At 41.6% G+C, this 26,512-nt stretch overlaps 1 protein-coding gene across 1 annotated transcript; it reads left to right on the top strand.

Moving 5' to 3' along the window:
* The first annotated feature begins 7,210 nt into the window (after positions 1–7,210).
* On the top strand, positions 7,211–11,772 carry evx2 (even-skipped homeobox 2). Its single transcript, XM_061878884.1, has 4 exons — positions 7,211–7,606; position 8,319; positions 9,236–9,489; positions 10,729–11,772. Exons 1-4 carry the CDS (start codon positions 7,211–7,213, stop codon positions 11,377–11,379), a joined length of 1,302 nt encoding a protein of 433 aa, XP_061734868.1. The 3' UTR covers positions 11,380–11,772.
* The last annotated feature ends 14,740 nt before the right edge of the window (positions 11,773–26,512 follow it).

Raw genomic sequence — 26,512 nt, 5'->3', positions numbered from 1 at the left:
AATAATGAAAATAATACTACTGAATAATGTCACATTTTTAATATTTTTTTTGACCAAAACCCTTTGGGGTCCCCAGGATCATAACCAAGTGAAGACCTAAATGTATATTTTTTCATACAAATATTGCATTGGTTTTTAAAATAAAAATGATGAAAATGGCCCCCCTTGCTTTGATTTTTCAGTGTGCGGCCCTCAGTGGAAAAAGTTTGGACACCCCTGCCTTATGGTGAGCCACCAGAGTATTTATGTCCACATCACATTTATGAATCTTGCAATGCTGACACCTGCTCTAGACCTTCTTCTCTTCCTCTTGTTTTGCCGTAGAACAGGTGTGTCAACCTCAAATACAAAGTGGGACAACATTTTAAAGTGAACAAAGCTGCGGGCCAAGTGTTGAACAAATGAACCTTTTAATAGCGACCCAAACAAGTTGTGCATGAAATATTGAACAAGCAAGGCTTATATAACTTTAGTGACATGCAAAATCCAGTTTCAAATAATAATAATAGTAATAATTAAAAAAATATCAATGGCATATCCAATAAAATTTAAATAAACATTTTATGCCTTTTTTTCTATTTGCAATCTTCTGAGGTAAATATAAAAAAAATTCCACAGGCTAATAATACATTTGAAAATAAAATAACAATAATGAATGAACCAAACATTCAAGCCTTGAAGTAGAAAATGCATGAATAAAGCATTAATTGTTGGTCAGTTTGCTGGAAGTTTCCCGGAAGAGTTAGTGCTGCAAGGGGTTCTGGGTATTTGTTCTGTTGTGTTACGGTGAGGATGTTCACCCGAAATGTGTTTGTCATTCTTGTTTGGTGTGGGTCCACAGTGTGGCGCATATTTGTAACAGTGCTAAAGTTGTTTATATGGCCACCCTCAGTGTGACCTGTATGGCTGTGGACCAAGTATGGCTTGCATTCACTTGTGCGTGTGTGTGTGTGTGTGTGTGTGTGTGTGTGTGTGTGTGTGTGTGTGTGTGTGTGTGTGTGTGTGTGTGTGTGTGTGTGTGTGTGTGTGTGTGTGTGTGTGTGTGTGTGTGTGTGTGTGTGTGTGTGTGTGTGTGTGTGTAAGAGCCACAAATATTATGTGACACGCTGTTAGTGTGGAGGAAAAGTGGACGTGAGGACAGGTTGTAGAGAACGCTAAAGGCAGGGCCTTAAATGCACGCCCCCAATATAGTTGTCCAGGTGGAAATCGGTAGAAATTCGTGAGAATGGTTGCCTCGGGAGATTTTCAGGAGGGGCACTGAACTTCGGGAGTCTACCGGGAAAATGAGGAGGGTTGGCAAGTATGAGTATTAGCGGTGAATGTGGTGTTACAGCGGCACCAACGCTGTATAACACCGGCGGGCCAGCTCTAATGCTAAATTGATATTGTCTCAAGGGCCAAATTAAATTACACGGCGGGCCAGAGTTTGACACCCATGCCGTAGGCGAACTGTTCCCCTTTCCTGAGTGACTCCTTCTTTCACCCAGACAACATATCTTTACCTGCACATTACCTACCTTCTCTGTATCCTGGAGTCAAACTGGTGCCTCCTTCTTTCCCCCAGTCAACATATCTTTACCTGCACATTACCTACCTTCACTGCATCCTGGAGTCAAACTGGTGCCTCCTTCTTTCCCCCAGTCAACATATCTTTACCTGCACATTACCTACCTTCACTGCATCCTGGAGTCAAACTGGTGCCTCCTTCTTTCCCCCAGTCAACATATCTTTACCTGCACAGTACCTACCTTCTCTGCATTGTGTGGTCACGCTGGTGCTTCCTGCTTTTAAGCGGCCATCTTGAGACGGCAGCAGCACAGCAGTTTTTTAAAGGCTCGTAAAATCAAAACCGAAGCAGTTAGAAAAACTCTTTGCGCAACTTTTAAATGAGAAGGGTTCGATCTCTTTCCTGTGCGAGTTTGAAGCCGACACAACAAACACGCTCAGAGGAGATAATGTTTGAAAAAAAGTGACGGGTTTTTACAAAAAATTTGTTTTGAAGGGGTAATTGCCAACTTCCTGATGATTTTTGCTGAAGGGTTTTAATGAATGAAATGTTGGTCTAAGTGAGACCTACATGGAGGTTGTTGTTTCATGTCTCTACAACATTCCTATCGGAAGTTACATGCGTTTTGTCTTGTGTTTTCTTCCCAAGAGCAGTTTTGTCAGTGTTTTATTCCTAGGGGGCGCTGGAGCGCAATTTTGAGTTTTTATTTTTTTTATTTTTTTTATTAGATCACAATTTTCACCAGTCCTGATGTGTGTGTGCAGTTTGGTGAGTTTTGAAGCATTTTAAGGGGTCAAATTACAGCTCAAAGAGGCAAAAATTACCTTTTTTTAGGAAACTTTTGTTTTGAAGGGGTTTTTGCCAACTTCCTGTTGATTTTTGCTGAAAAAAGTCAGTGTATGAAATCTATATCTAAGTCAGACCTACATAGAGGTTTTTGTTTCATGTCCCTACGACATTCCTAACGGAAATTACAAGAAGTTTTGTCTGTATTTTTTTCCTAGAGCGCAATTTTGAGTTTTGGCTTTTGGTTTTTTGATTAGATGGCAATTTCCGCCAGTCCTGATGTGTGTGTAAAATATGGTGAGTTTTGAAGCATGTTAAGGGGTCAAATTACAGCTCAAAAAGGCGGTGGTATAATAATAATACAACCTTAGAAATACAATAGGGTCCTCTGTCCCAAAGAGACATTTGGTCCCTTAAAAAAACCACCACAGAAGTCAAGAAAGTGCTACACTTTGTTTGCAAAGTGCAGTCCCAGAGGGCCCTAAACCAAAAGGCCAAAAAAACCAATGAAATCGGTCGGCTCTCTTGGTTGCTTTGTTGGGTCTGCTCCTGTCCCTGTCCCTGCTCCACAATGCCGTGGAAAACTGCAGAGGCCACCACAGTTTTATTTGTTTATGTATTTATTTTATTTGTAGCTGTATGTAGAGGCTTCACGGTGGCAGAGGGGTTAGTGCGTCTGCCTCACAATACGAAGGTCCTGCAGTCCTGGGTTCAAATACCGGCTCGGGATCTTTCTGTGTGGAGTTTGCATGTTCTCCCCGTGACTGCGTGGGTTCCCTCCCACTTCCAAAGACATGCACCTGGGGATAGGTTGATTGGCAACACTAAATGGTCCCTAGTGTGTGAATGTTGTCTGTCTATCTGTGTTGGCCCTGTGATAAGGTGGCGACTTGTCCAGGGTGTACCCCGCCTTCCGCCCGATTGTAGCTGAGATAGGCGCCAGCGCCCCCCGCGACCCCAAAAAGGGAATAAGCGGTAGAAAATGGATGGGATGGGCTGTATGTAGAAATGGCTGGTTGCATCAGCTCTGCTCTTTTAATGTCTTTACTGTCCTTGATGTTTCCCTCTTACACACATGCTTATGCGTGCTATTGCTATGAGGTTTTTTTCTCTTCCTCAGCCTCAGTCTGGACTCCCTCTCCAGGGGCCCAAGCTTAGACTGATTTTTTTTTATTTTCTCATCCCTGTTACCTGTTTATCACTGTGGAGAGGTGCAGCCGACGGGCCCAAGATGGCGGCAAGGAGGTGGAGAATGTGGCGAATCGGAGAGGAGGGGCGTGCGGGGAGCGACGCCGCCGCAATCGAATTCAGGTGCATGGCTCACACACTGGGAAACAATTAATATTTCTCCTGACACTGTATAAAAGGGGAGAAGGAGGAGAGATCGAGGAGGAAGGAGGAGAGTCCACAGCGCATGAGAAGCGATAGCAACACAGAGCGCAAGACGAGAACGACGACAATGGCGGCTGAAAAGCAGACTGGGAACGAGCAGTGGAGGAAGGAGCTGAAAAGCAATCCGACCTGCAACCAAGCTTTATTCAAAAATAAAGAAGTCAAACCTGCTCAAATCATGTCGTTCCTGGGTGGTCCATTGAACCCGCACGACGACAGCGAGCGACTGTCACAATCACCTTTTTGGTAAGGGGCGCCGTAAGTTGGTAGACCCGTCAGCGATCCTGTTCTGTCTCCCTGTAATGTTTGATCCTGTTCTGTCTGCCTGAAACGTTTGTCTAAATAAAGTATTTCTGATTCTGATTCATCTGCAACATTGCATGGACATGGGGGGCGGTACTTCTGGATTGGCAGACCGGGTTGGTGCTTCCTCTCTTTAAGGAGGGGAACCGGAGGGTGTGTTCCAACTATCGTGGGATCACACTCCTCAGCCTTCCCAGTAAGGTCTATTCAGGTGTACTGGAGAGGATAGTCGAACCTCGGATTCTGGAGGAACAGTGTGGTTTTTGTCCTGTGGACCAGCTCTATACTCTGGGCAGGGTTCTTGAGGGTGCATGGGAGTTTGCCCAACCAGTCTACATGTCTTTTGTGGACTTGGAAAAGGCATTTGACCGTGTCCCTCGGGAAGTCCTGTGGGGAGTGCTCAGAGAGTATGGGGTATCGGACTGTCTGATTGTGGCGGTCCACTTCCTGTATGATCAGTGTCAGAACTTGGTCCGCATTGCCGGCAGTAAGTCGGACACGTTTCCAGTGAGGGTTGGACTCCGCCAAGGCTGTCCTTTGTCACCCATTCTGTTCATAACTTTTATGGACAGAATTTCTAGGCGCAGTCAAGGTGTTGAGGGGATCCAGTTTGGTGGCTGCAGGATTTTGGACACGATGTGGTCCTGATGGCTTCATCCGGCCAGGATCTTCAGCTCTCACTGGATCAATTTGCAGCCAAGTGTGAAGAGACTGGGATGGGAATCAGCACCTCCAAGTCTGAGTAAATGGTTCTCGCTCGGAAAAGGGTGGAGTGCCATCTCCGGGTTGGGGAGGAGACCCTGCCCCAAGTGGAGGAGTTCAAGTACCTGGGAGTCTTGTTCACGAGTGGGGGAAGAGTGGATGGGGAGGTCGACAGGTTGCGTCTTCAGTAATGCGGACGCTGTATCGAGCCGTTGTGATGAAGAAGGAGCTGAGCCGGAAGGCAAAGCTCTCAATTTACCGGTCGATCTACGTTCCCATCCTCACCTATGGTCATGAGCTTTGGTTATGACTGAAAGGACAAGATCACGGGTACAAGCGGCCCAAATGGGTTTCCAGGTCTCTCCCTTAGAGATAGGGTGACAGGCTCTGTGTGGAGAGGCGGAGCCGACGGACCGACGGCGGGGCAGGGCACGCTGCAGCCCTGCCCAAAATGGCGGCAAGGAGTTGCAGAATGTGGCGGAGCGGAGAGCCGTGGCGTGCTGGGAGCGAGCAAGAGAGGAGCAGCTGAAAAGTGATCCAACCAAAAGACAAAGCTTGTGTTTTTGAATAATAAACAAAAGTCAAACCTGCAAAGCAATGTCCTTCCTGGGTGGTCAAAGGAACCCGAGCGGCGACAGGGAAAGTCGTCCACGAATGCCTTCACCCTTGATCACTCCTCCTTCTCCCCTTTTATGCAGCAGGAGGACATGAATTAATTGTGTGCCGGTGTGTGTGTGCCACTCACCTGATTTAGATTGCGGCGGTGTCGCTCCCAGCACGCCCCGCCTCTCTGCTCCGCCGTATTCTCTGCCTCCTTGCCTCCATCTTGGGCAGGGCTGCAGCGTGGTCGGCCCGTCGGCGCCGCCTCTCTACACTCTGCCATCCGGGAGGATCTCAAAGTAAAGCCGCTGGCCTCCGCCAGAGAGGTGTTTAGGGAACGTCCGACCGGTAGGAGGCCACGGGGAAGACCCAGGACACGTCGGGAAGACTGTGTCTCCTGACTGGGAGGAGCTGGACGAAGTAGCTGGAGAGAGGCAAGTCTGGGTTTCCCTTTTGATTGATTGATTGATACTTTTATTAGTAGATTGCACAGTACAGTACATATTCCGTACAACTGACCACTAAATGGTAACACCCCAATAAGTTTTTCAACTTGTTTAAGTCGGGGTCCACGTTAATCAATTCATACTTAGGCTGCTGCCCCCGCGACCTGATGGCTGGCTGGAAGGATGATTCTGATTCTGGAAACATCAACAACACAAAAAAAGAGCGCGGAGCTCCTGCAACCAGCAGCCATAAATGTGATAATGTTGCATGAGTCATTGTGTTGTTTTTGACAGCTCTGTTTAATCATTTTACAGTATAATAATAATAATAACAGAAAACGCCCTCAAAGGATAAGGAAAGAAATTTGGGTCAGAAATGGCTGCAAGGCGCACTGCAACCGGCAGGAGGCGCCATAGGACGTTAGGAAAATAATCCGCTGAAGCCTTCACAGTCTCTTGGAGAAACAAGATTCTTACAAGGTTGTTTAACTTCATGGGAGACATTCAAATGTGACAAGTGTGTAAACAATGCAAGGGACAATTTCAGCAGAAACATCAAATAAACATAAACAGTTTGTGAAAAAGGAGGTGCATCTATGTCTATTGGAATAGTTTTACAGCTATATGATGTAAAAAAAAAAAAAATTGCAGTGCACGCATATTGGGACTTCATCTAAAACGGGGAGGGAGAAAATACTGTTATTTTTTTTTTCTGCAAGCAAAAAAATATATAAATAAATAAATGAAAAAATGGGGTGGGAGCAATAAAGGTTTGCAGAGGCGGGGGGAGGGCCGACATAGCTGGGAGGGGAGGGAAACAATAGAGAATCAAAGCATAATAATATTCCTAAATGAAGAGGGAAATGCTGTTGCGCTCATTTTATTAATCAGACTTGTCAATTTGACCCGAGGGGGCCAAAGCCGGGGGAGCCGTGCGAGGCACACAAGCCGGGGACGAACACCTCCTCACTCCTCCTGGATATTATTCGTCTGACCGAAGGCCGCCTCCATCATCAACTGACAGCCCTCTCCTATTTATTTGCCTTATAAAGCTGTTACAATAAATGATCATTGGAGCCGCCGTCAGCGCCGCCTTTTCACCAGCCGCGCAGAGCACTGGTTTTTTGGTGTTTTTTTACATGAGTGACATATTGCGGCCGCGCGGGAGGACGCACGGCACTTTTTGAGAGCTCCTCGCCTTCCATCCCGCTTCCATTTATTGGCTCTTGCTTATAAAAACCTTTACACACGCTTTTTCTTTCTTTTTTTTTATTCTTTTTTTTTAAACAGACACTTGCATGCGGATTCAGCTGCAGCATCCTCCAGCCCCCTGGACCACTCTCCTCCCCGCATCCCTGCATCCCTGGACCACTCTCCTCCCCGCATCCCTGCATCCCTGGACCACTCTCCTCCCCGCATCCCTGCATCCCTGGACCACTCTCCTCCCCGCATCCCTGCATCCCCGCACGGCCTGATGATGGAGAGGATGAGGAAGGAGATGATACTGATGGAGAGGGGTCTGCACAGTCCGGTGGCCGCCAAGAGGCTGACGGACTCGGCCGGGAATTCCGTGCTGGAGGCCCTGGAGAACTCCCAGCACGCCGGGCGGCTCAGCCCGAGGATAACGTCGGCGTCCCTGCACGGGAGTCTCGGTGACATGCCGGCCAAGGGCAAGTTTGAGATCGACAGCCTGTTCGGCTCGCATCACGGCAACGACGGAAGCCCCTCGGCGGACATTTCCTCATCGGAGAGCCGGAAGAAAATGAGCCTTTACTCGGAAGTTTCCCAGGAATCTGACATCAACAGCGACGTGGAGGTGGGCTGCCCCACACATCGCTCGCCCAGCCAGCACAAAGAAAACAAAGGTAGGGTTTCACCCAAATTAATATTGTTTTTTTTTTACTATAATTATTATTTTATTTACTTTAAAAAAAAAATCTAGATTTATTTTTTAGGATTCTCAAAATAAATGTTGGCAATGCATTTTTACTTTCCCACAATCTGTATGCTTCTGTATATATGTATAATATTTATTTCCTCTAAACAACACATTTAACATAAATCATTTTGCACTATTTTTCCTTTTTCTTTTCTTCCTACGTTTTGCATATTTTGTAGACTGTCGCACTGGTGCTGGAGTTACTTTTAATGTCATTGCACTTGTGTATAATAGTGACCTTAAAAGGGCAAATGTCCACAAAACACCACAAAAAGGAGGAAGGAGACAACAAGAAGACATTTAAATTAGAATAAACTTAACAGTCAGTGGAAATACACACAAAAAAGTGTATATATGCATACATACACAAATACAGTAAAGTCTTTTTAAAAAAACAAGGATATACATATATGTATACAAACAAACACAACCCCCCTCACTTATTTTTATTGTTTTTAATTTTAAGATTTATTTAGGATTTTCCGTTTTCTTCAACACGTACACACAGTGTTGGCAATGCAAATGTCCACAATTTTAACATTTAAATAACAAAATTGATTCCAAAGTGCTGCACAAAAATATTAACACACAATACAACCAATATAAAAACAGTATACAAATATGATTAAAAACGATTTAAAAGGGTAACAATTTCAATACGACTAAAGTTAACAGTCAGTGAAGGGACACACAAAAAAGTATATATGTGCACACACAACCACATACACAAATACAGTAAAGTGTTATGCAAAAATTAAACAGGATGTACAAATATGTATACAAACTTAAATGAACACCCTTATTTTTTAAGATTTATTTAGGATTTTCCATTTTTTCAACACACACACTACATATAAAAAATAATTAAAAAAACGTTTATATTTTATTAAAAAATATGTATATATATACATATATATATAAACATACATACATGAACCCCTCTTTCATTTTATTATTATTATTTTAAAAATTATTTATCATTTTCCATGTTTAAAACACACACACACACACATATATATATGCACACACACCCCCACATACACAAATACAGTAAAGTGTTATGAAAAAATATAAACAAACATACATGAAACCCCACTTTTTTATTTTTTTTTAAGATTTATTTAGGATTTTCCATGTTTTCAACACTTTGAGTGTACATTGACACGTGTGCAATGCAAATGTCCACAAAACACCACAAACAAGAGTGGGAGGAGACAACAAGAAGACACATTTCAATAAAACTAATCTTAACAGTCAGTGGACACACACACACAAAAATAAAAATTAAAAATAAAAATAAAATAATAATAAATAAATAAATAAAATATATATACACACATACATATTTACATACATACACAAATACAGTAAAGTGCCATGAAATAATAAAACCAATATTACACATATTTGCATACAAACATACATTAAAACCCCACTTTTAAAAAAATATATATTTATTTAGGATTTTCCATTTTCTCAAATCTTACATTTTTTTCTATTTTATCATTTTTATTTTTATTTTTTTAATGTTCCTAACACTTTTCTGACGATAATTGCCAGGCTTCTCAGACAGTAATTCTGCATCGTCCAACACGAGTTCGAGCTCCATGTCCGGGATGAACGGCAACTCCACGGGGGGGTCCAACAACAACAACAACAACAACAACGCCGATCAAGTCCGGAGGTACCGGACCGCTTTCACCCGGGAGCAGATCGGCAGGCTGGAGAAGGAGTTTTACCGGGAGAATTACGTGTCGAGGCCGAGGAGATGTGAACTGGCCGCGGCTCTCAATCTGCCGGAGACCACCATCAAGGTCAGTTTTATTTTTACTTGATTTATATATTTGTTTGCAGCCCCCCGCCACCCCAAAAGGAATAAGCGGTAGGAAAATAGATGGATGTTTTGGGTTTTTTTTTTTTTTGTAGAAAATGGATGGAAGGTTTTTTGTTTTTTTGGAGCCCTTCAATGACAGCGACTTGTCCAGGGTGTATGCAACCTTCCGCCTGATTTTAGCTGAGATAGGCACCAGCGCCCCCCATGACCCCAAAGGAAATAAGCGGAAACGGTAGAAAATGGATGGATGGATGGATGTTTGGTTTTTTTTTTTGTTTTGTTTTGTTTTGTTTTTGTTTTTTGGAGCCCTGCGATGAGTGGAGACTTGTCCAGGGTGTATGCCACCTTCCGCCTTATTTCAGCTGAGATAGGCACCAGCGCCCCCGCGACCCCAAAGGAAATAAGCGGTAGAAAATGGATGGATGGATGGATGTTTTGTTTTTTTTGTTTTGTTTTGTTTTTGTTTCTTGGAGCCCTGCGATGAGGTGGCGACTTGTCCAGGGTGTACACCGCCTTCCGCCCGATTGTAGCTGAGATAGGCAGCAGCGTCCCCAAAGGGAATAAGCGGTAGAAAAATGGATGGATAGGTAGATGGATGTTTTTTTTGTTTGTTTGTTTGTTTGTTTTTTGTAGCCCTGTGATGAGGTGGCGACTTGTCCAGGGTGTGCACCGCCTTCCGCCCGATTGTAGCTGAGATAGGCAGCAGCGCCCCCTGCCACCCCAAAGGGAATAGGCGGTAGTAAATGGATGGATGTTTTTTTTTTTTTTTTTGTAGCCCTGGGATGAGGTGGCGACTTGTCCAGGGCGTACAACGCCTTCCGCCTGACTGTAGCTGAGATAGGCAGCAGCGCCTCCCGCGACCCCAAAGGGAAAAAGCGGTAGAAAAGGATGGATGTTTTTCTTTTTTTTATTTGTAGCCCTGCGATGAGGTGGCGACTTGTCCAGGGTGGAGAAATGGATGGATGTTTTTTTTTTTTTTGTAGCCCTGTGATGAGTGGGCGACTTGTCCATGGTGTACGCCGCCTTCCGCCAGATTATAGCTGAGATATAGACACCAGCGCCCCGCGTGACCCCAAAGGGAACAAGCGGTAGAAAAATGGATGGATGTTTTTTTATTTTATTTTTTTTGTGGCGACTTGTCCAGGGTGGAATAATGGATGGAAGGACGGATGTTTTTGTTGTGTAATGATTCGGAGGCAATGTTGTGTTTTGCGCGCAGGTTTGGTTCCAGAACCGGCGCATGAAGGACAAGCGGCAGCGACTGGCCATGTCCTGGCCCCACCCGGCCGACCCCAGCTTCTACACCTACATGATGACGCACGCCGCCGCCACCGGAAGTCTGCCTTACCCCTTCCACTCGCACATGCCGCTGCACTATTACCCGCACGTCGGCGTGACGGCGGCCGCGGCGGCGGCGGCTGCAAGCGGCGCCGCGTCCTCGCCCTTCGCCTCCTCCATCCGGCCCCTCGACACCTTCCGCGCCCTCTCCCATCCTTACTCGCGGCCGGAACTGCTGTGCAGCTTCCGCCACCCGGGACTCTACCAGTCGCCGGCGGGCCTCAACAGCTCGGTGGCGGCGGCGTCGGCGGCGGCTGCGGCGGCTGCGGCGGCGGCGTCGGCGGCGTCCAGCGCGCCTTCCGCCGGCGGGCCTTGCTCGTGTCTCAGTTGCCACGGCAACCAGGCGGCGGGCTCTTTGGGCTCTTTGGGCTCTTTGGGCTCTTTGGGCTCCAGGGCGGCCGGCGCCGACTTCACCTGCACGGCTGCGGCACAGCGGGGAGAGAGTGGATTTTTGCCCTATTCGGCGGCGGTGCTCAGCAAGACTTCCGTGCCGTCGCCGGACCCGCGGGAGGACACCTCGCTTAACAGATAACTCGCTTTTTTCGCAGTCCCTGACCATGTTAGTCAACACTTTTATTTCATTGATTTATTCATTTTTACTGGGAAGTCAGAATACAGGAACTGAAAAAACAGACACTTTTTTGTTGCTGTTGTGTCCCCCAAAAACATTTTTTTAAATAATAGTATTATTATTATTGGCATTATTTGAAGGTTAATCCCAGCCCTTAACGCAAAAACAAAAAATAATAACAATAATAATGAACCAATTTTAACCGGTTATTACAGACCTCCACCCATCCATCCATTTCCTACCGCTCAGACTGTCCAGGATGAATTCATTTATTCCAGTATACTACACAAAAAAAACATATACACAATACTCTACAATATTATTATTTTTTAAACATATATATATATTTATTAATAAATTTGATAGAGAAATCATAATACAGGAACTGAAAAAAATACACTTTTTGTTGTTGTTGTTGTTGTTGTCTCCCCGCAAAACATTTTTTTTAAATAATAGTATTAATATTATTGATATTATTTAAAGTTTAATTCCAGCCCTTAACACACACAAAAAAATAACAATAATAATGAACTAATTTTAGACGGTTATAACAGACTTCTATCCATTTCCTACCGCTTTTCCCTTTCGGGGTCGCAGGGGGTGGGGGTGGAGCCTATTTTAGACGGTTCTGGATTAATTCATTTATTCCAGTATATTCCACAACACACATATTCCCTTTGCACACAATCCTCTACGATATTATTATTTTTTAATATATATATATATAAAATATTGATTTTTTTAATTTGATAGGGAAATTATAATACAGGAACTGAGAAAACACAGTTTTTTGTTGTTGTTGTCCCAACCCCAAAACATTTTTTAAATAATACTATTAATAGTTTTAATATTATTGACATTATTTGAAGGTTAATTCCAGCCCTTAACAAAAAATAATAACAACAATGATAATGAAACTTTTTTACCCGGTTATTACAGACATCCAATTCATCCATCCAAATTTCTACCGCTTGTCACTTTCGGTGTTGCGTGGGGGATGGCGGGAGGGGGGGGGGGGGGGGTGTATGTGTGTGGAGCCTATCTCAGACAGTTCTGGATTAATTAATTTATTTCAGTATATTAAAAACACACATAGTCCCTGCACAAACTGGCAATATTATTATTTTTTTAATGCATTTATATCATATTTGATTATTCATTTGATAGGAAAATCATAATGCAGGAACTGAAAAACAGACACTTTTTTGATGTTGTTGTCTTCCCCCCACCCCCCCCCCCCCCCCCCCAAAAAACAACAACAATAGAATTAAAAAATATTAATATTATTGACATTATTTGAAGACTAGTTCCAGTCCTTAACACAAAACCAAAAAATAATACCAATTTTAGCCGGCCATTACATCCATCCATTCATCCATCCATTTCATACCGCTTGTCCCTTTCGAGGTCGCGGCAGGGGGGTGCTGGTGCCTATCTCAGACAGTTCTGGATTAATTCCTTTATTCCAGTATAATACGAAACACACATATTCCCTGCACACACTGGCAATATTATTCATTTTCTATTTATTTTTCATATATAATATTTATTAATTCATTTGATACAGGAATTGAAAAAACAGGCACTATTTTGTTGTTGTTGTTGTTGTTGTCCCCCCTAAAAAAAACAAAGACAATAAAATACAAAAATAATAATAATAGTATTAATATTATTGACACCATTTGAAGGATAATTCCAGCCCTTAACACACAAACAAAAAAATAATAACATTAATAATCAACCAATTTTTAGCCGGTTATTACATCCATACATTTTCTACCGCTTTTCCATTCGGGATAGCTGGAGCCTATCTCAGACAGTTTTGGATTAATTCATTTATTCCAGTATTTCACACAACACACATATTACCTGCAATATTATTATGTTTTTTTTCTCTCTCTCTCTCTCTCTCTCTATATATATATGTATATATATATATATATATATATATATATATATAATATATATTCATTTGATAGGGAAATCCTAATACAGGAACTGAGAAAACACACATTATTTTGTTGTTGTTGTGCCCCCCAAAACAAAACAAAACAATAAATACAAAAATAATAATAATAGTATTAATATTATTGACATTATTTGAAGGCTGATTCCAGCCCTTAACACAAATACAAAAAAATAATAACAATAATAATGAACCAATTTTAGCCGGTTATTATTACATCAATTTTTTTACCGTTTGTCCCTTTCGGGATCGCGGAAGGGGGTGCTGGGGCCTATCTCAGACAGTTCTGGATTCAATTAAATGATTCCAGTAAATTACAAAACCCACACATTGTTGTCTTCATAACTCACTTGCACATTTCAAGCTTTAAAAACAAAGATTCTTATTGTATGCATCAACTATTTTTTATTTATTCATTTAAATTTTCCAAATCACATCTTATATTTCAAGACGCATTTTATTGAGTAATGCATTTCGGTTAATACACGCAGATGTTGTCCAATTTTTATTGTTGCAATGAAAACAATAAAATTGAGTCCTATTTAATAGAATTAACTTCCACATGTTTACAAAAAAAACACTATAAATTGTGGTTCTGGATTGAAGTAAAAAAACAACTCCCCGACGGTTTCTAAATTATTTTGTACATCTGAATAACATATTTTAAGCTAAATTAAAATGGAACATTTTTAAATCCTCTAAAAGAGTGGCTCACGTTTTATTTCAAATTAAAACACTATTTTTTTTTGTTTTCACAATTTCTGCATCACAAATTTTTTAAAATCCCATCCTTCCAAAAAAACAAAGACACATTCCTAAAAGCTCGTCTGCATTTTTGTCTTGCATTTGCACATCTTTCTTCACTATAGAAACAGAGATTTTTTTTTTTTTTTTGCCAGCATCACCTCTGCTCTGCGGGGAGTCTTCTAATCTCGCAGACGCACATCATTTTGCATTCGCCTCTTTCTTGTCAATTCCTCTCTTAATAATGCGAGGATGATGACAAAAAATGGCCAATCATGCACCCGAGATGGAGCTCCTCCTGAACGGCGGCTGCGGTGGAAGTCGCTGGTCCTGAGAGCCGCTGTCACGTCCTAACAAGCCGCGGAGGGAAGTCATTAGACGCACAAAAGAGGCCAGACAAAGCCAAAGCTGCTGCGCTGGAAAATGTTGCATAGATGTGGTTCGTAAGGCAAATATCAGGCCAAAAAATAGGCCACGAGAAAGTCCTTCAATGTGTTTTACGACATGGACAAAAAAAACCTCAATACACATAAGCAATTCCTCAATTAAATCAGCATTAAATCAAACATCCTTTTTCCATACAATTCCTGCAAACACACACACTTACACACACTTTTACAATCGCCTCATGTGCAAAAAAAAATAAATAAATAAATAAAAAATGGCAAAGCGCCATTTAATTCGTTCCTGTTTGGGACCTCACCGATATGTTGATTATTAAACATGTGAATTGTAAATTGTGGAATATTTTGCAAATATCACAGTAGTTCGACTGATAGCTGAAAGCGGATTTTTGTGGGGGGGGGGGGGGGGGGGGGGGTGTTTCATCGAAATGTGGATATCTTTTTTGTTTTGTTTTATTTGGTGTGACTTTTTGAATGTTATTAATGTTAAAACACTGGAGGTAAGTCATGTAAAAATGGCTTGTATAGTAAAAAAAACAAAATCTGCATTTTTTTTGTGATAAATTACTAATTAATGATTATTTTTTTACTGCTCCCAAATGAGGCTTTTTTTGTGCAAAATTACAAATTAATGATTTTTTTTTTACTGCTCCCAAATGAGGCTTTTGTTGTTCTTTTTTATTTATTCATTTATTTTTAAACCAGCTGATGAACAAGCACTGAAAGACTGAAAATAATTCTGACCTTTTTCCTTTCTGGGGTCTCTATATCTCTGTATTTAAAAAAAAAAAATATCAATGACTGTATGGATTTAAATATTTTAACTTGAAGAAAAAAAAATGTGCAATATGAAATGTAAATCCTGTTATTTATTGATGGTGTTTGTTCTTGGGAAAAAAATAAAAAAAATTAAAAATATTCACACACATTCATCTCTGTATATACATATATAAAAAAATGTTAAAAAATATATTTGTCCATGTAAAATAATGGGAGTTTCGTGCATATATTCCTATTTGCAAAACTCCATCAAAAATGAATGAATGAATGAATGAATGGTTTATTTTGAGCCATGCAAACAAAACAAGAGAATGACATAAAATACAAAAGAAATATATCAATTCATTATTTTTACAGCTACATTGAAAACATTACATGTGACTAATCTTTTGTTGATGTCAAGATTGGCTCAAAAGGGAGTGGGAAGAAGTCAACTTATTAGGTGCCACCCCTACACATATACAATATCATATTTACAATATATAATACAAGAACTATTCATCAAAATGGAAATCCAGTAACAGGAGGCCACATATAATTTACTATTATTTTTACATTACCTTTAAATGATGCTGCCGTTAATTACGCTCAGATCAAATACACACAGCCTGCACCAGAAATGGCCCCCAGGGACTTAAAAGATAAGTTGCTTTTTTTTTTTTGAACGTCCCCCATTAAAGAAATAGGATTAGGGCGGCAAATCTGGGCGTGATATATCACCGTGTTGCCTTGCTCTTTAAAGCCGGGGTTGCATTGAGATAAATGGGGGTGTAAAACAGCAGAAGGCAGGGGCCAGAAAAAAAAACAATAAAATGACTTTTGCATTAAATGTACAAAAGTGAGGAAAAAACATCATGACGTCGACGTCGACTGCCTGTCATTTTTTTGGGGGGGGCATGAGAATAAATGTTAGGCGTGTTGAATATTCGTCTATATTTGACTTTATTCGGGTGCTAATAGAAAAAACAACAACAAATTAAATGTCCACGGGCGAGATAGGAATGGGAGGATCGATGATGCGGTCCCCAGCTGGGCAATCACGCCGCCACTTAATTGACTGTATTTGCAGGGTAATTGCACCGCTTCTTGTAAATTGCCGTGTTTTTTTTTATAGAAAAGTGGCGTTTACTGACATTCATCGCGTCTTTGACATTGATTATCTGATCAGCGCCGTGTCACGCTCACCTCCAATTCTCCATTACGCACTGTTTATGAGCTGTTACTGCGCCACTCGCTTGTTCCGCGGTGATTGATTGCCTTATTAACGCGTGTTCTTGTAAGTGTGACCGGACTGATTACGATGCATATGTTTAGAATAATGTTTCATTTAGCTGACTGCGAGTAATGCGGGGTGACAGCTGCTGCGGGAGGACACCAGGAGAGAGAGAGAAAGAGAGGGAGGGGAGGGGTCTGAGGTACGGGGAGCGAGTGGGGCCAAAACCTGTCTAAAAAGGGGTCGAAACCCTGATGGTCATCAGGTTTTGTTCACCATAAAAATGTTCATAAGTTCAAATGTGTAAATGGCAGCCCGCACTTCCATGGATGATGCACAGCAAATAATGGGCTCTCTTTGTGGCCCTCAACTATATTTAGTCTGGGGTCCCGTTCTAGCCTTGAAAGAGGAACTACACCAGGGGTCTCAAACTCAATTCACCTGGGGGCCACTGGATGCAGAGTCAGGGTGAGGCTGGGCCGCACGAAAATAAAATGCTGCAGCGTCCCTGAAGAGTTAGTGCTGCAAGGGGTTCTGGGTATTTGTTCTGTTTGTTCTCCCGGAATGCAGAACGGACGGCTGCGGACCAAGACGTGAGGTAGGAAATTATTTATTTATAGTACAAGCATTTAAGTCTCACCTTAAAACTCATCTGTATACTCTAGCCTTTAAATAGACCTCCTTTTTAGACCAGTTGATCTGCCGCTTCTTTTATTTTTTCTCCTATGTCCCCCCCTCACTTGTGGAGGGGGTCCGGTCCGATGACCATGGATGAAGTACTGGCTGTCCGGAGTCGCGACCCAGGATGGACCGCTCGCCTGTGTATCGGTTGGGGACATCTCTGTGCTGCTGATCCGCCTCCGCTTGAGATGGTTTCCTGTGGACGGGACTCTCGCTGCTGTCTTGGATCCGCTTTGAACTGAACTCTCGCGGCTGTGTTGGAGCCACTATGGATTGAACTTTCACAGTATCATGTTAGACCTGCTCCACATCCATTGCTTTCGGTCCCCTAGAGGGGGGGGGGTTGCCCACATCTGAGGTCCTCTCCAAGGTTTCTCATAGTCAGCATTGTCACTGGCGTCCCACTGGATGTGAATTCTCCCTGCCCACTGGGTGTGAGTTTTCCTTGCCCTTTTGTGGGTTCTTCCGAGGATGTTGTAGTCGTAATGATTTGTGCAGTCCTTTGAGACATTTGTGATTTGGGGCTATATAAATAAACATTGATTGATTGATTGATAGTAACTCATAAAATTCATGCGACAAACAAAAGCGGACGCGTGCCGGTCGCACGTAGAAGCTAAAGCTAAACACTTAGCACAGAAAACTAACGAGACTTACGTAGTCAAAACACTTGGCAAAACCTCGAGACTAGAGAGAAAACTCCCGTGGACAGCTTGCATGCAGCACACGCAATGAAGGCAGAACGAGGGACAAAAAAAGGTAGGCTTAAATAGAGTCTCTGATGAAAAACAGGTGTGCGTCAAAAAAACAGAGCGGGTGGAACAAATACGAAACCATAGTAACCAGATAGGAGCTAAACTAGGGTTCGGAAGAGTCCAAACACAAACAGGAAACACAAAAGGACTCGAAAACCAAAATAGTATATGATCCGGGCGGCGGATCATAACACTGTTGCGTTTATGTTGTGTTACGGTGCGGATGTTCTCCCGAAATGAGTTTTTAATTCCTGTTTGGTGTGGGTTCACAGTGTGGCGCATATTCCTAACAGTGTTAAACTTCTTCATACGGCCACCCTCAGTGTGACCTGTATGGCGGTTGACCAAGTATGCTTTGCATTCACTTGTGTGTATGAAAAGACTTTGAGGTTTATTGGCGCTCTGTATGTGACGCTTAGCTGGCATTGTGTTTATGCAGGTGCGTTCTCTCTATAATACAGGCGGACTGGCCACAGCGTGGAGGTAAGAAATTATTTATTTATACTAAAGAACAAACTAAAAACAAAAAGACTTGCACAAGACACTAAAGACATAACCAACAGAACTAGCATGGGAGCTAGAAAGAACTGAAAGCGCTAGCATGTGAGCTGGGGACACAAAACAGGGAATAGCGTGGAAGCTAACGAATACAAAAAGACTTTTACAACAATAGGAATCAGCGACGTCAGCTGTTGCATCGATCAGCAAACTAGATTGCGAGAGTGAGTAACGGAAAAGGCAGGCTTATAAAAGGACAGAAAATTAGGAGGCAGGTGCGCGTGAAAAACAAGATACAGGTGACACTAATATGTGACGATGGCAACGGAAACAAACAGGAAGTGCCACCAGGAACTAAGGAAGACACATACAAAACAGGATGTGATACGAAGACGGAACAAAAACAAAATATGACATAATCCAAGTAGCGGATCATGACACTGTACTTCTCCCTACGTCCGTGTACCACTCCGTACAGCGGCGTTTTCAAAAGTCATACATTTTACCTTTGTAAACTGATACCGATCATTTCCGATAATACATTTTAAAGCATTTATCGGCCAATAATATCGGCAGTCCGATATTATCGGCCATCTCTACAAATAACTGTTTGAATTGGTGCAGGTTATCGGGGACTGTTATTACTGACGGACAGGTGTCGCGGTTTGACTGCAGCCGGGCAGGTGAAAAAACCCTTGTCTCCATGGCAACATCTCTGTCGCGTCCACTCATTGGTCGCTCTTCCACTAACGCAGGGGTAGGCAACCCAGAACGTTGAAAGAGCAATTTTGGAGACAAATAACACAACGCCGTCAAGCACCATTCAAATAAAACTTGCGGCCCGCACTAACACTAAACTTTCATATTGAGGTGGGGGCCGCAAAATACCATCTCGCGGGCCGCAATTGGACCGCGGGCCGTATGTCTGAGACCTTTGAACTACACTTTTTGGAGGGAATTTTGCCTATTGTTCACAATCCTTGTGAGGGACTAGTGTTGACCCGAAACCAATATTTTGGTACCGGCACCAAAATGTATTTCCATACTTCTAAAAATAAAGGGGGCCACAAAAAATGGCATTATTGGCTTTATGTTAACAAAAAATCTTAGGTATATGTTTACATACTACGGTATACTTATATTAGAATAGAACCGCGATACTAATGAATCATATTCGGTACTATACCGCCTGTGAAAAGTACCGGTCCACCACAATATTCCACTGCATATCCATATTTTATCCTGTAAAATGTCTTTAAGTACTCTGAAAAGCGCTATATCAAATACAATTTTTTATTATTATTATTATTATTATGTCACTAGACAAAATTATGATATTTGTTTGTTTACTTACTACTAAAAGAGAAGTTGTTTAGTATGTTCACTATTTTATTTAAGAACAAACTTGCAATAATAAACATATGTTTAATGGATACATGGATGATGCATAGCAAATAATGGGCTCTCTTTGTGGCCCTCAAGCATATTTAGTCTGGGGTCCCATTTTAGCCTTTTTTGGAGGGAATTTTGCCTATTGTTCACAATCCCTATGAGAAACTAGTGTTGTCCCGATACCAATATTTTGGTACTGGTACCGGCACCAAAATGTATTTCCATATTTTGATACTTTTCTAAATAAAGGGGGACACAAAAATGTCATTATTGGCTTTATTTTACCAAAAAAGTCTTACGTATATGTTTACAAACTATGGTATACCGGTATTAATGTAGTACTGCGATACTAATGAATACTATTCGGTACTATACCGCCTGTGAAAAGTACCAGTCTGTGCTCTGAAAAGCGCTATACCAAATACAATTTATTATTATTATTATTATTATGTCAGTAGACAAAATGATGATATTTGTTTGTTTATTTACTACTAGAAGACAGGTTGTGCAGTATGTTCACTATTTTATTTGAGGACAAACTTGCAATAATAAACATATGTTTAATGGATACATGGATGATGCATAGCAAATAATGGGCTCTCTTTGTGGCCCTCAAACATATTTACTCTGGGGTCCCATTTTAGCCTTGAAAGAGGAATTGCACTTTTTGGGGGGAAATTTTACCTGTCGTTCACAATCCTTGTGAGGGACTAGTTTTGTCCTGAAACCAATATTTTGGTACCGGTACCAAAATATATTTCCATACTATGTTTCCCGGCTGGCCTGGAGACAAAGCCACTGGACCAAGTCGCTGGGGAGAGGGAAGTCTGGGCTTCCCTGCTTAGGCTGCTGCCCCCGCGACCCAACCTCGGATAAGCAAAAGAGGATGGATGGATGCTTGAAATAAGAAGTTATTACTTGAAAAAGATAGTTTTATACTTGTGAGTGTTGACGACACAGCTTTGCAACACTTGACATTCTACTTTCGAACACTAGGGGTTTGGTGAGTCGGCCTCAGGGGTTCGGCGGAGGTCAAAACATACCCGACTCCTCGTGTAAATACAAACTATTCCCTGTCGGCGTATTAAGGATACAGCAACAGCTGACTGGTTTGCATGTGTGTAGTTTGTTGTGAGTTTATGCACTGTGTTGCTTTTGTTGTTTGAAGAAGGTAAAGTTCATGCACGCTTCAATTTGTGCACCAGTAAAAAAAACATGGTAACACTTTAGTATGGGGAACATATTCACCATTAATTAGTTGCTTATTAACATGCAAATTAGTAACATATTGGCTCTCATTAAGTACTTATTAATGCCTATTCGGCATGGCCTTATTATAACCCTAACCCTCTAACCCGCACCCTAACCTTAACCAAATAATTGTAAATTAAGTCTTTATTACTTAGAATATGTTCCCCTAGTGTCCAAATAACTCTAAATTGGTCATGATCTGCAGTCTGGATTATGTTTTTCTCATTTTTTGGACTCTTTTAGTTTCTGTTTGCGCTCCCTTGTTTTGTTTGGTTACCATGTCGACTTATGATCCTTCTGTCAGGACGGAGGGGTCGCAGCTGTTCTCCCGGGATGCAAACGGACTATTCCGGACAAGGCTTGCAGGTAGGAACATATTTATTAACTCAAGAAATCTTGGCAGGGCGTGAGGTAAACAAACATAAACTATGGCGGGGAACAAACAAAAAACTGTGGCATGAAACAAACATAAACTATGGCTTCGAACAAACACGAAACTTTGCCAAGAAATAAACAAGACTTAGGTGGACACCGCATGAATCGAGCAATATGAACTGTGGTATCGCATGAAAACAAGCAATGACGCCAGGCCGACTGACTGGCAAAGACAGGCTTAAATAAGAGTCTTGATTAGAAACGGGTGTGCGGTCCAAACACCAGAGACAGGTGAAAATCATAAGTCGACATGGTAACCAAACAAAACAAGGCAGCGCAAACAGGAACTAAAAGACTCCAAAAAAATAACAAAAACATGATCCAGACCACAGATCATGACAAAATTAAGTCTTTGTTACTTAGAATATGTTCCCTATACTAAAGTGTTACCAAAAACATATAACTTTGTCTTGAATTTGAAAAAAAACACATTTTGTTTTTAACTTATGAAGGCTTGGGTGAATGCACATATGAAAGTGGTGGGCTTCGGTACCTCCAACAAGCTTAAGAACCACTGATTTAGGAACAAAATCCTTAAAAGAAGTAAAGCACTAACAGAAAATAAGCATATATGAACCCTTTTTGAGAGATTTAATCTTACTTAGATTTCAGTGTTTGCAGTGTACAAAACAAATGTATTCCTGAATAAATTCCAGTGGGTGAATATTATTGTTTTCCGACTCTGTGTTCAGTAAAGCTATTTTCCTGACATTTGTTGAAGTGTTTGCATCACACATGGCAGCTGTTACCCGGCGCCCGAGTCCATCAGGCACATCCAACACTGCCAAAACAGCTCTCACACCTCTAAGACTCCATTGAACGCTTGAAAATGTGCGTGGAAGACGAGAGCTTGATGAGATTCACACCACCATCACGCTTCTAAAGTGCTTTCTGCTCTGTTTGCCTCAAATCATCGCCTCTGTTCAAATGTTCCTTTCATATATTACATGGCATTAATTCAACTATAGCTCATTAAGACGGAGAGAAAAGCTTAAATTAGCTTATCAAGTCATAATCATGATGAATGGGCTTTTAATTCTGATACAAGCTGGGCAAATTGCAATTTTGCACATTTTGATGGTTCTCAAATATCGTTTAACATAACGGGTCATCCCCTCAATCAATTACATGAGGACATGAGTGGGTTGTATAGAGGAGGTTTTTTTCATGCATATGTATTGAAACGTGTTCTCAATTATCTTGGGAAATTGCTTTTATTGGGTTAACGAGTAATTCTTCTAGAGGCTTCTTGCCCCGCATATGGCAATGTTAGTGCAAGAATTGATATTCCTTACTTCTTCTTCTCTTTTTGATTTTCAGTTTGACTGTTTCATATTAGCGCTATGTTTGGGGAATTAAAACAGCCAAGGAAGGTCAACTTAGCTACTTTACTGTGGTAACCTCATCATTTTAGACAGAAGAGCTTAGTGTCCAATGAATGTGGAAAATTCTCGATGCATCAGAGTGAAGGACCACGAAAACAGCAAAAAACATGATCTGCCCTAATTGGGACTTTTAGCTATTAAATACTTTAAAGAAATATTCACTTTGTTATCACTTTTGACTTGCTACTGTTTATGTAACAAATTAAAAGGGACCAAGAGTATATACAAACCCTGTTTCCATAGGAGTTGGAAAATAGTGTTAGATGTAAATATAAACAGAATACAATGATTTGCAAATCCTTTTCAAGCCATATTCAGTTGAATATGCTACAAAGACAACATATTTCATGTTCAAACTCATAAACTTTTTTTTGTTGTTGGAAATAATCATTAACTTTAGAATTTGATGCCAGCAACACGTGACAAAGAAGTTGGGAAAGCTGGCAATGAATAATGAGAAAGTTGAGGAATGCTCATCAAACACTTATGTGGAACATCCCACAGGTGTGCAGGCTAATTGGGAACAGGTGGGTGCCATGATTGGCTATAAAAGCAGCTTCCCAAAAAATGTTCAGTCTTTCACAAGAAAGGATGGGGCGAGGTGCACCCCTTTGTCCACAACTGCGTGAGCAAATAGTCAAACAGTTTAAGAACAACCTTTCTCAAAGTGACATTGCAAGAAATTTAGGGATTTCAACATCTACGCTCCATAATATCATCAAAAGGTTCAGAGAATCTGGAGAAATCACTCCACGTAAGCGGCATGGCCGGAAACCAACATTGAATGACCGTGACCTTCCATCCCTCAGACGGCACTGTATCAAAAACCGACATCAATCTCTAAAGGATATCACCACATGGGCTCAGGAACACTTCAGAAAACCACTGTCACTAAATAGAGTTGGTCGCTACATCTGTAAGTGCAAGTTAAAGCTCTACTATGCAAAGCGAAAGCCATTTATCAACAACATCCAGAAACGCCGCCGGCTTCTCTGGACCCGAGATCATCTAAGATGGACTGATGCAAAGTGGAAAAGTGTTCTGTGGTCTGACGAGTCCACATTTCAAATTGTTTTTGGAAATATTCGACATCGTGTCATCCGGACCAAAGGGTAAGCGAACCATCCAGACTGTTATAGGCGCAAAGTGTAAAAGCCAGCATGTGTGATGGTATGGGGGTGTATTAGTGCCCAAGGCATGGGTAACTTACACATCTGTGATGGTATGGGGGTGTATTAGTGCCCAAGGCATGGGTAACTTACACATCTGTGAAGGCACCATTAATGCTGAAAGGTACATACAGGTTTTCGAACAACATATGCTGCCATCTAAGCGCCGTCTTTTTCATGGACGCCCCTGCTTATTTCAGCAAGACAATGCCAAGCCACATTCAGCACGTGTTACAACAGCGTGGCTTCGTAAAAAAAAGAGTGCGGGTACTTTCCTGGCCCGCCTGCAGTCCAGACCTGTCTCCCATGGAAAATGTGTGGTGCATTATGAAGCGTAAAATAGGACAGCGGAGACCCCGGACTGTTGAAGGACTGAAGCTCTACATAAAACAAGAATGGGAAAGAATTCCACTTTCAAAGCTTCAACAATTAGTTTCCTCAGTTCCCAAACGTTTATTGAGTGTTGTTAAAAGAAAAGGTGATGTAACACAGTGGTGAACATGCCCTTTCCCAACTACTTTGGCACATGTTGCAGCCATGAAATTCTAAGTTAATTATTATTTGCAAAAAAAAATAGTTTGAGTTTGAACATGAAATATGTTGTCTTTGTAGCATATTCAACTGAATATGGATTGAAAAGGATTTGCAAATCATTGTATTCTGTTTATATTTACATCTAACACAATTTCCCAACTCATATGGAAACGGGGTTTGTATAGTACATTCATGAACAAGCTTATTGGTGTGTCTGGTGGGACTGCCGAAAGTTAAGTAGGAGTTAGAAATGATTTAAAGTCCTACTGAAAGCCACTACTAGCGACCACGCAGTCTGATAGTTTATATATCAATGATGAAATATTAACATTGCAACACATGCCAATACGGCCGCTTTACTTTACTAAATTGCAATTTTAAATTTCCCCCGAGTTTCTTGTTGAAAATGTCACGGAATGATGACGCGTATGCGTGACGTCACGGACAGTAAGGAAGTATTAGCGCTGCACCAGACACGCCAACAGTAAAAGTCGTCTCTGTTCATGGCATAATTACAAAGTATTTTGGACATCTGTGTTGCTGAATCTTTTGCAATTTGTTCATTTAATAATGGAGACTATAAAGAAGAATGCTGTTGGTGGAAAGCGGTGAATTGCAGCTGTCTTTAGTACCGAGACACAGCTGGTGTTTCTTTCTTTGTTGTGAAGCAGAGCGATCAAGCTTCTCGACGTCAACCAGCATGTTTTTGGATGGGGAAATTGTGATATATATCTTACCGGAGACATCAATGGATTATTCGTCGTCCTGCAGCAGCTGTCATGTCAAAAAAGGCAGCTGTGAGCTTGGCTTCCTCGGCTTCTCTCTGAGACACTTCGTGTTCACCGCGGCCATCCGACCTCGAGGTATGCCTTTAAAATCTTTAAAATCTCACTAAAACACTATCAAAACAATAAGCAGATAAGGGATCTTCCAGAAGTATCCTAGTAAATGTGTCTAATAACATCTGAATCGCTCACACTGCAATCACCTTTTTATTTTTTAACTTTATTTTTATTAAATTTTTTTCTATTCCTTCACTATCAATATCCTCATCCACAAATCTTTCATCCTCGCTCACATTAATGGGGAAATTGTTGTTTTCTCGGTCCGAATAGTTATTTTTGTTGGAGGCTCCCATTTTAAACAATGTGAGGACGTGAGGAGCCCTCACACGGGCGACGTCATCGTCTGCGACTTCCGGTACAGGCAAGGCTTTTGTCTTAGCACCGAAAGTTGCAAACTCTATCGTGGATGTTCTCTACTAAATCCTTTCAGCAAAAAAATGGCAATATCGCGAAATGATCAAGTATGACACATAGAATGGACCTGCTGTCCCCGTTTAAAAAAGAAAATCACATTTAGATATATCCATATTTTTGCTGAAAGGATTTAGTAGAGAACATCCACGATAAAGTTTGCAACTTTCGGTGTTAAGAGAAAAGCTCTGCCTCTTCCGGAAGACGATGATGTCACAAGTGTGGGGGCTCCTCACATATTCACATTGTTTTTAATGGGAGCCTCCAACCAGAAGTGCTATTCGGACTGAGAAAACGACAATTTCCACATTAATTTGGGCGAGGATGAAAGATTTGAGGATATTGATAGCGACGGACTAGAAAACAAAAAACAAAAAACGAGTTAAAAAACAACAACAACGCGATTGCATTGGGACGTATTCTTAAACACATTTACTATGAGAATTCTGGGAAATCCCTGATCTTTCTATTGTGTTGCTAGTCTTTTAGTGAGTTTAATAGTACCTGATAGTCGGAAGAGTGTCTCCACGGGTGTCTTGAGGCCAGTGTCTCAGGGAAGTCGACGGCAGCTTCATGGACGGCACAAGCTCAGCTTTTCTCCGGTAAGAACTGACTTTTTAACCACAATTTT

This window comes from Nerophis ophidion, linkage group LG19 (genome assembly GCF_033978795.1).
Source record: "Nerophis ophidion isolate RoL-2023_Sa linkage group LG19, RoL_Noph_v1.0, whole genome shotgun sequence".
NCBI lineage: Eukaryota > Metazoa > Chordata > Actinopteri > Syngnathiformes > Syngnathidae > Nerophis > Nerophis ophidion.
This window is presented reverse-complemented; position numbering and strand designations above follow the sequence as displayed.

What these genes read in the sequence shown, in the direction of transcription:
- evx2 (XM_061878884.1), top strand. Translation starts at nt 7,211, where the DNA reads ATGATGGAGAGGATGAGGAAGGAGATGATACTGATGGAGAGGGGTCTG. An exon ending in TGCCGGAGACCACCATCAAG is followed by an intron (nt 9,490 to 10,728) that starts GTCAGTTTTATT and finishes TTTTGCGCGCAG; the next exon opens with GTTTGGTTCCAGAACCGGCG.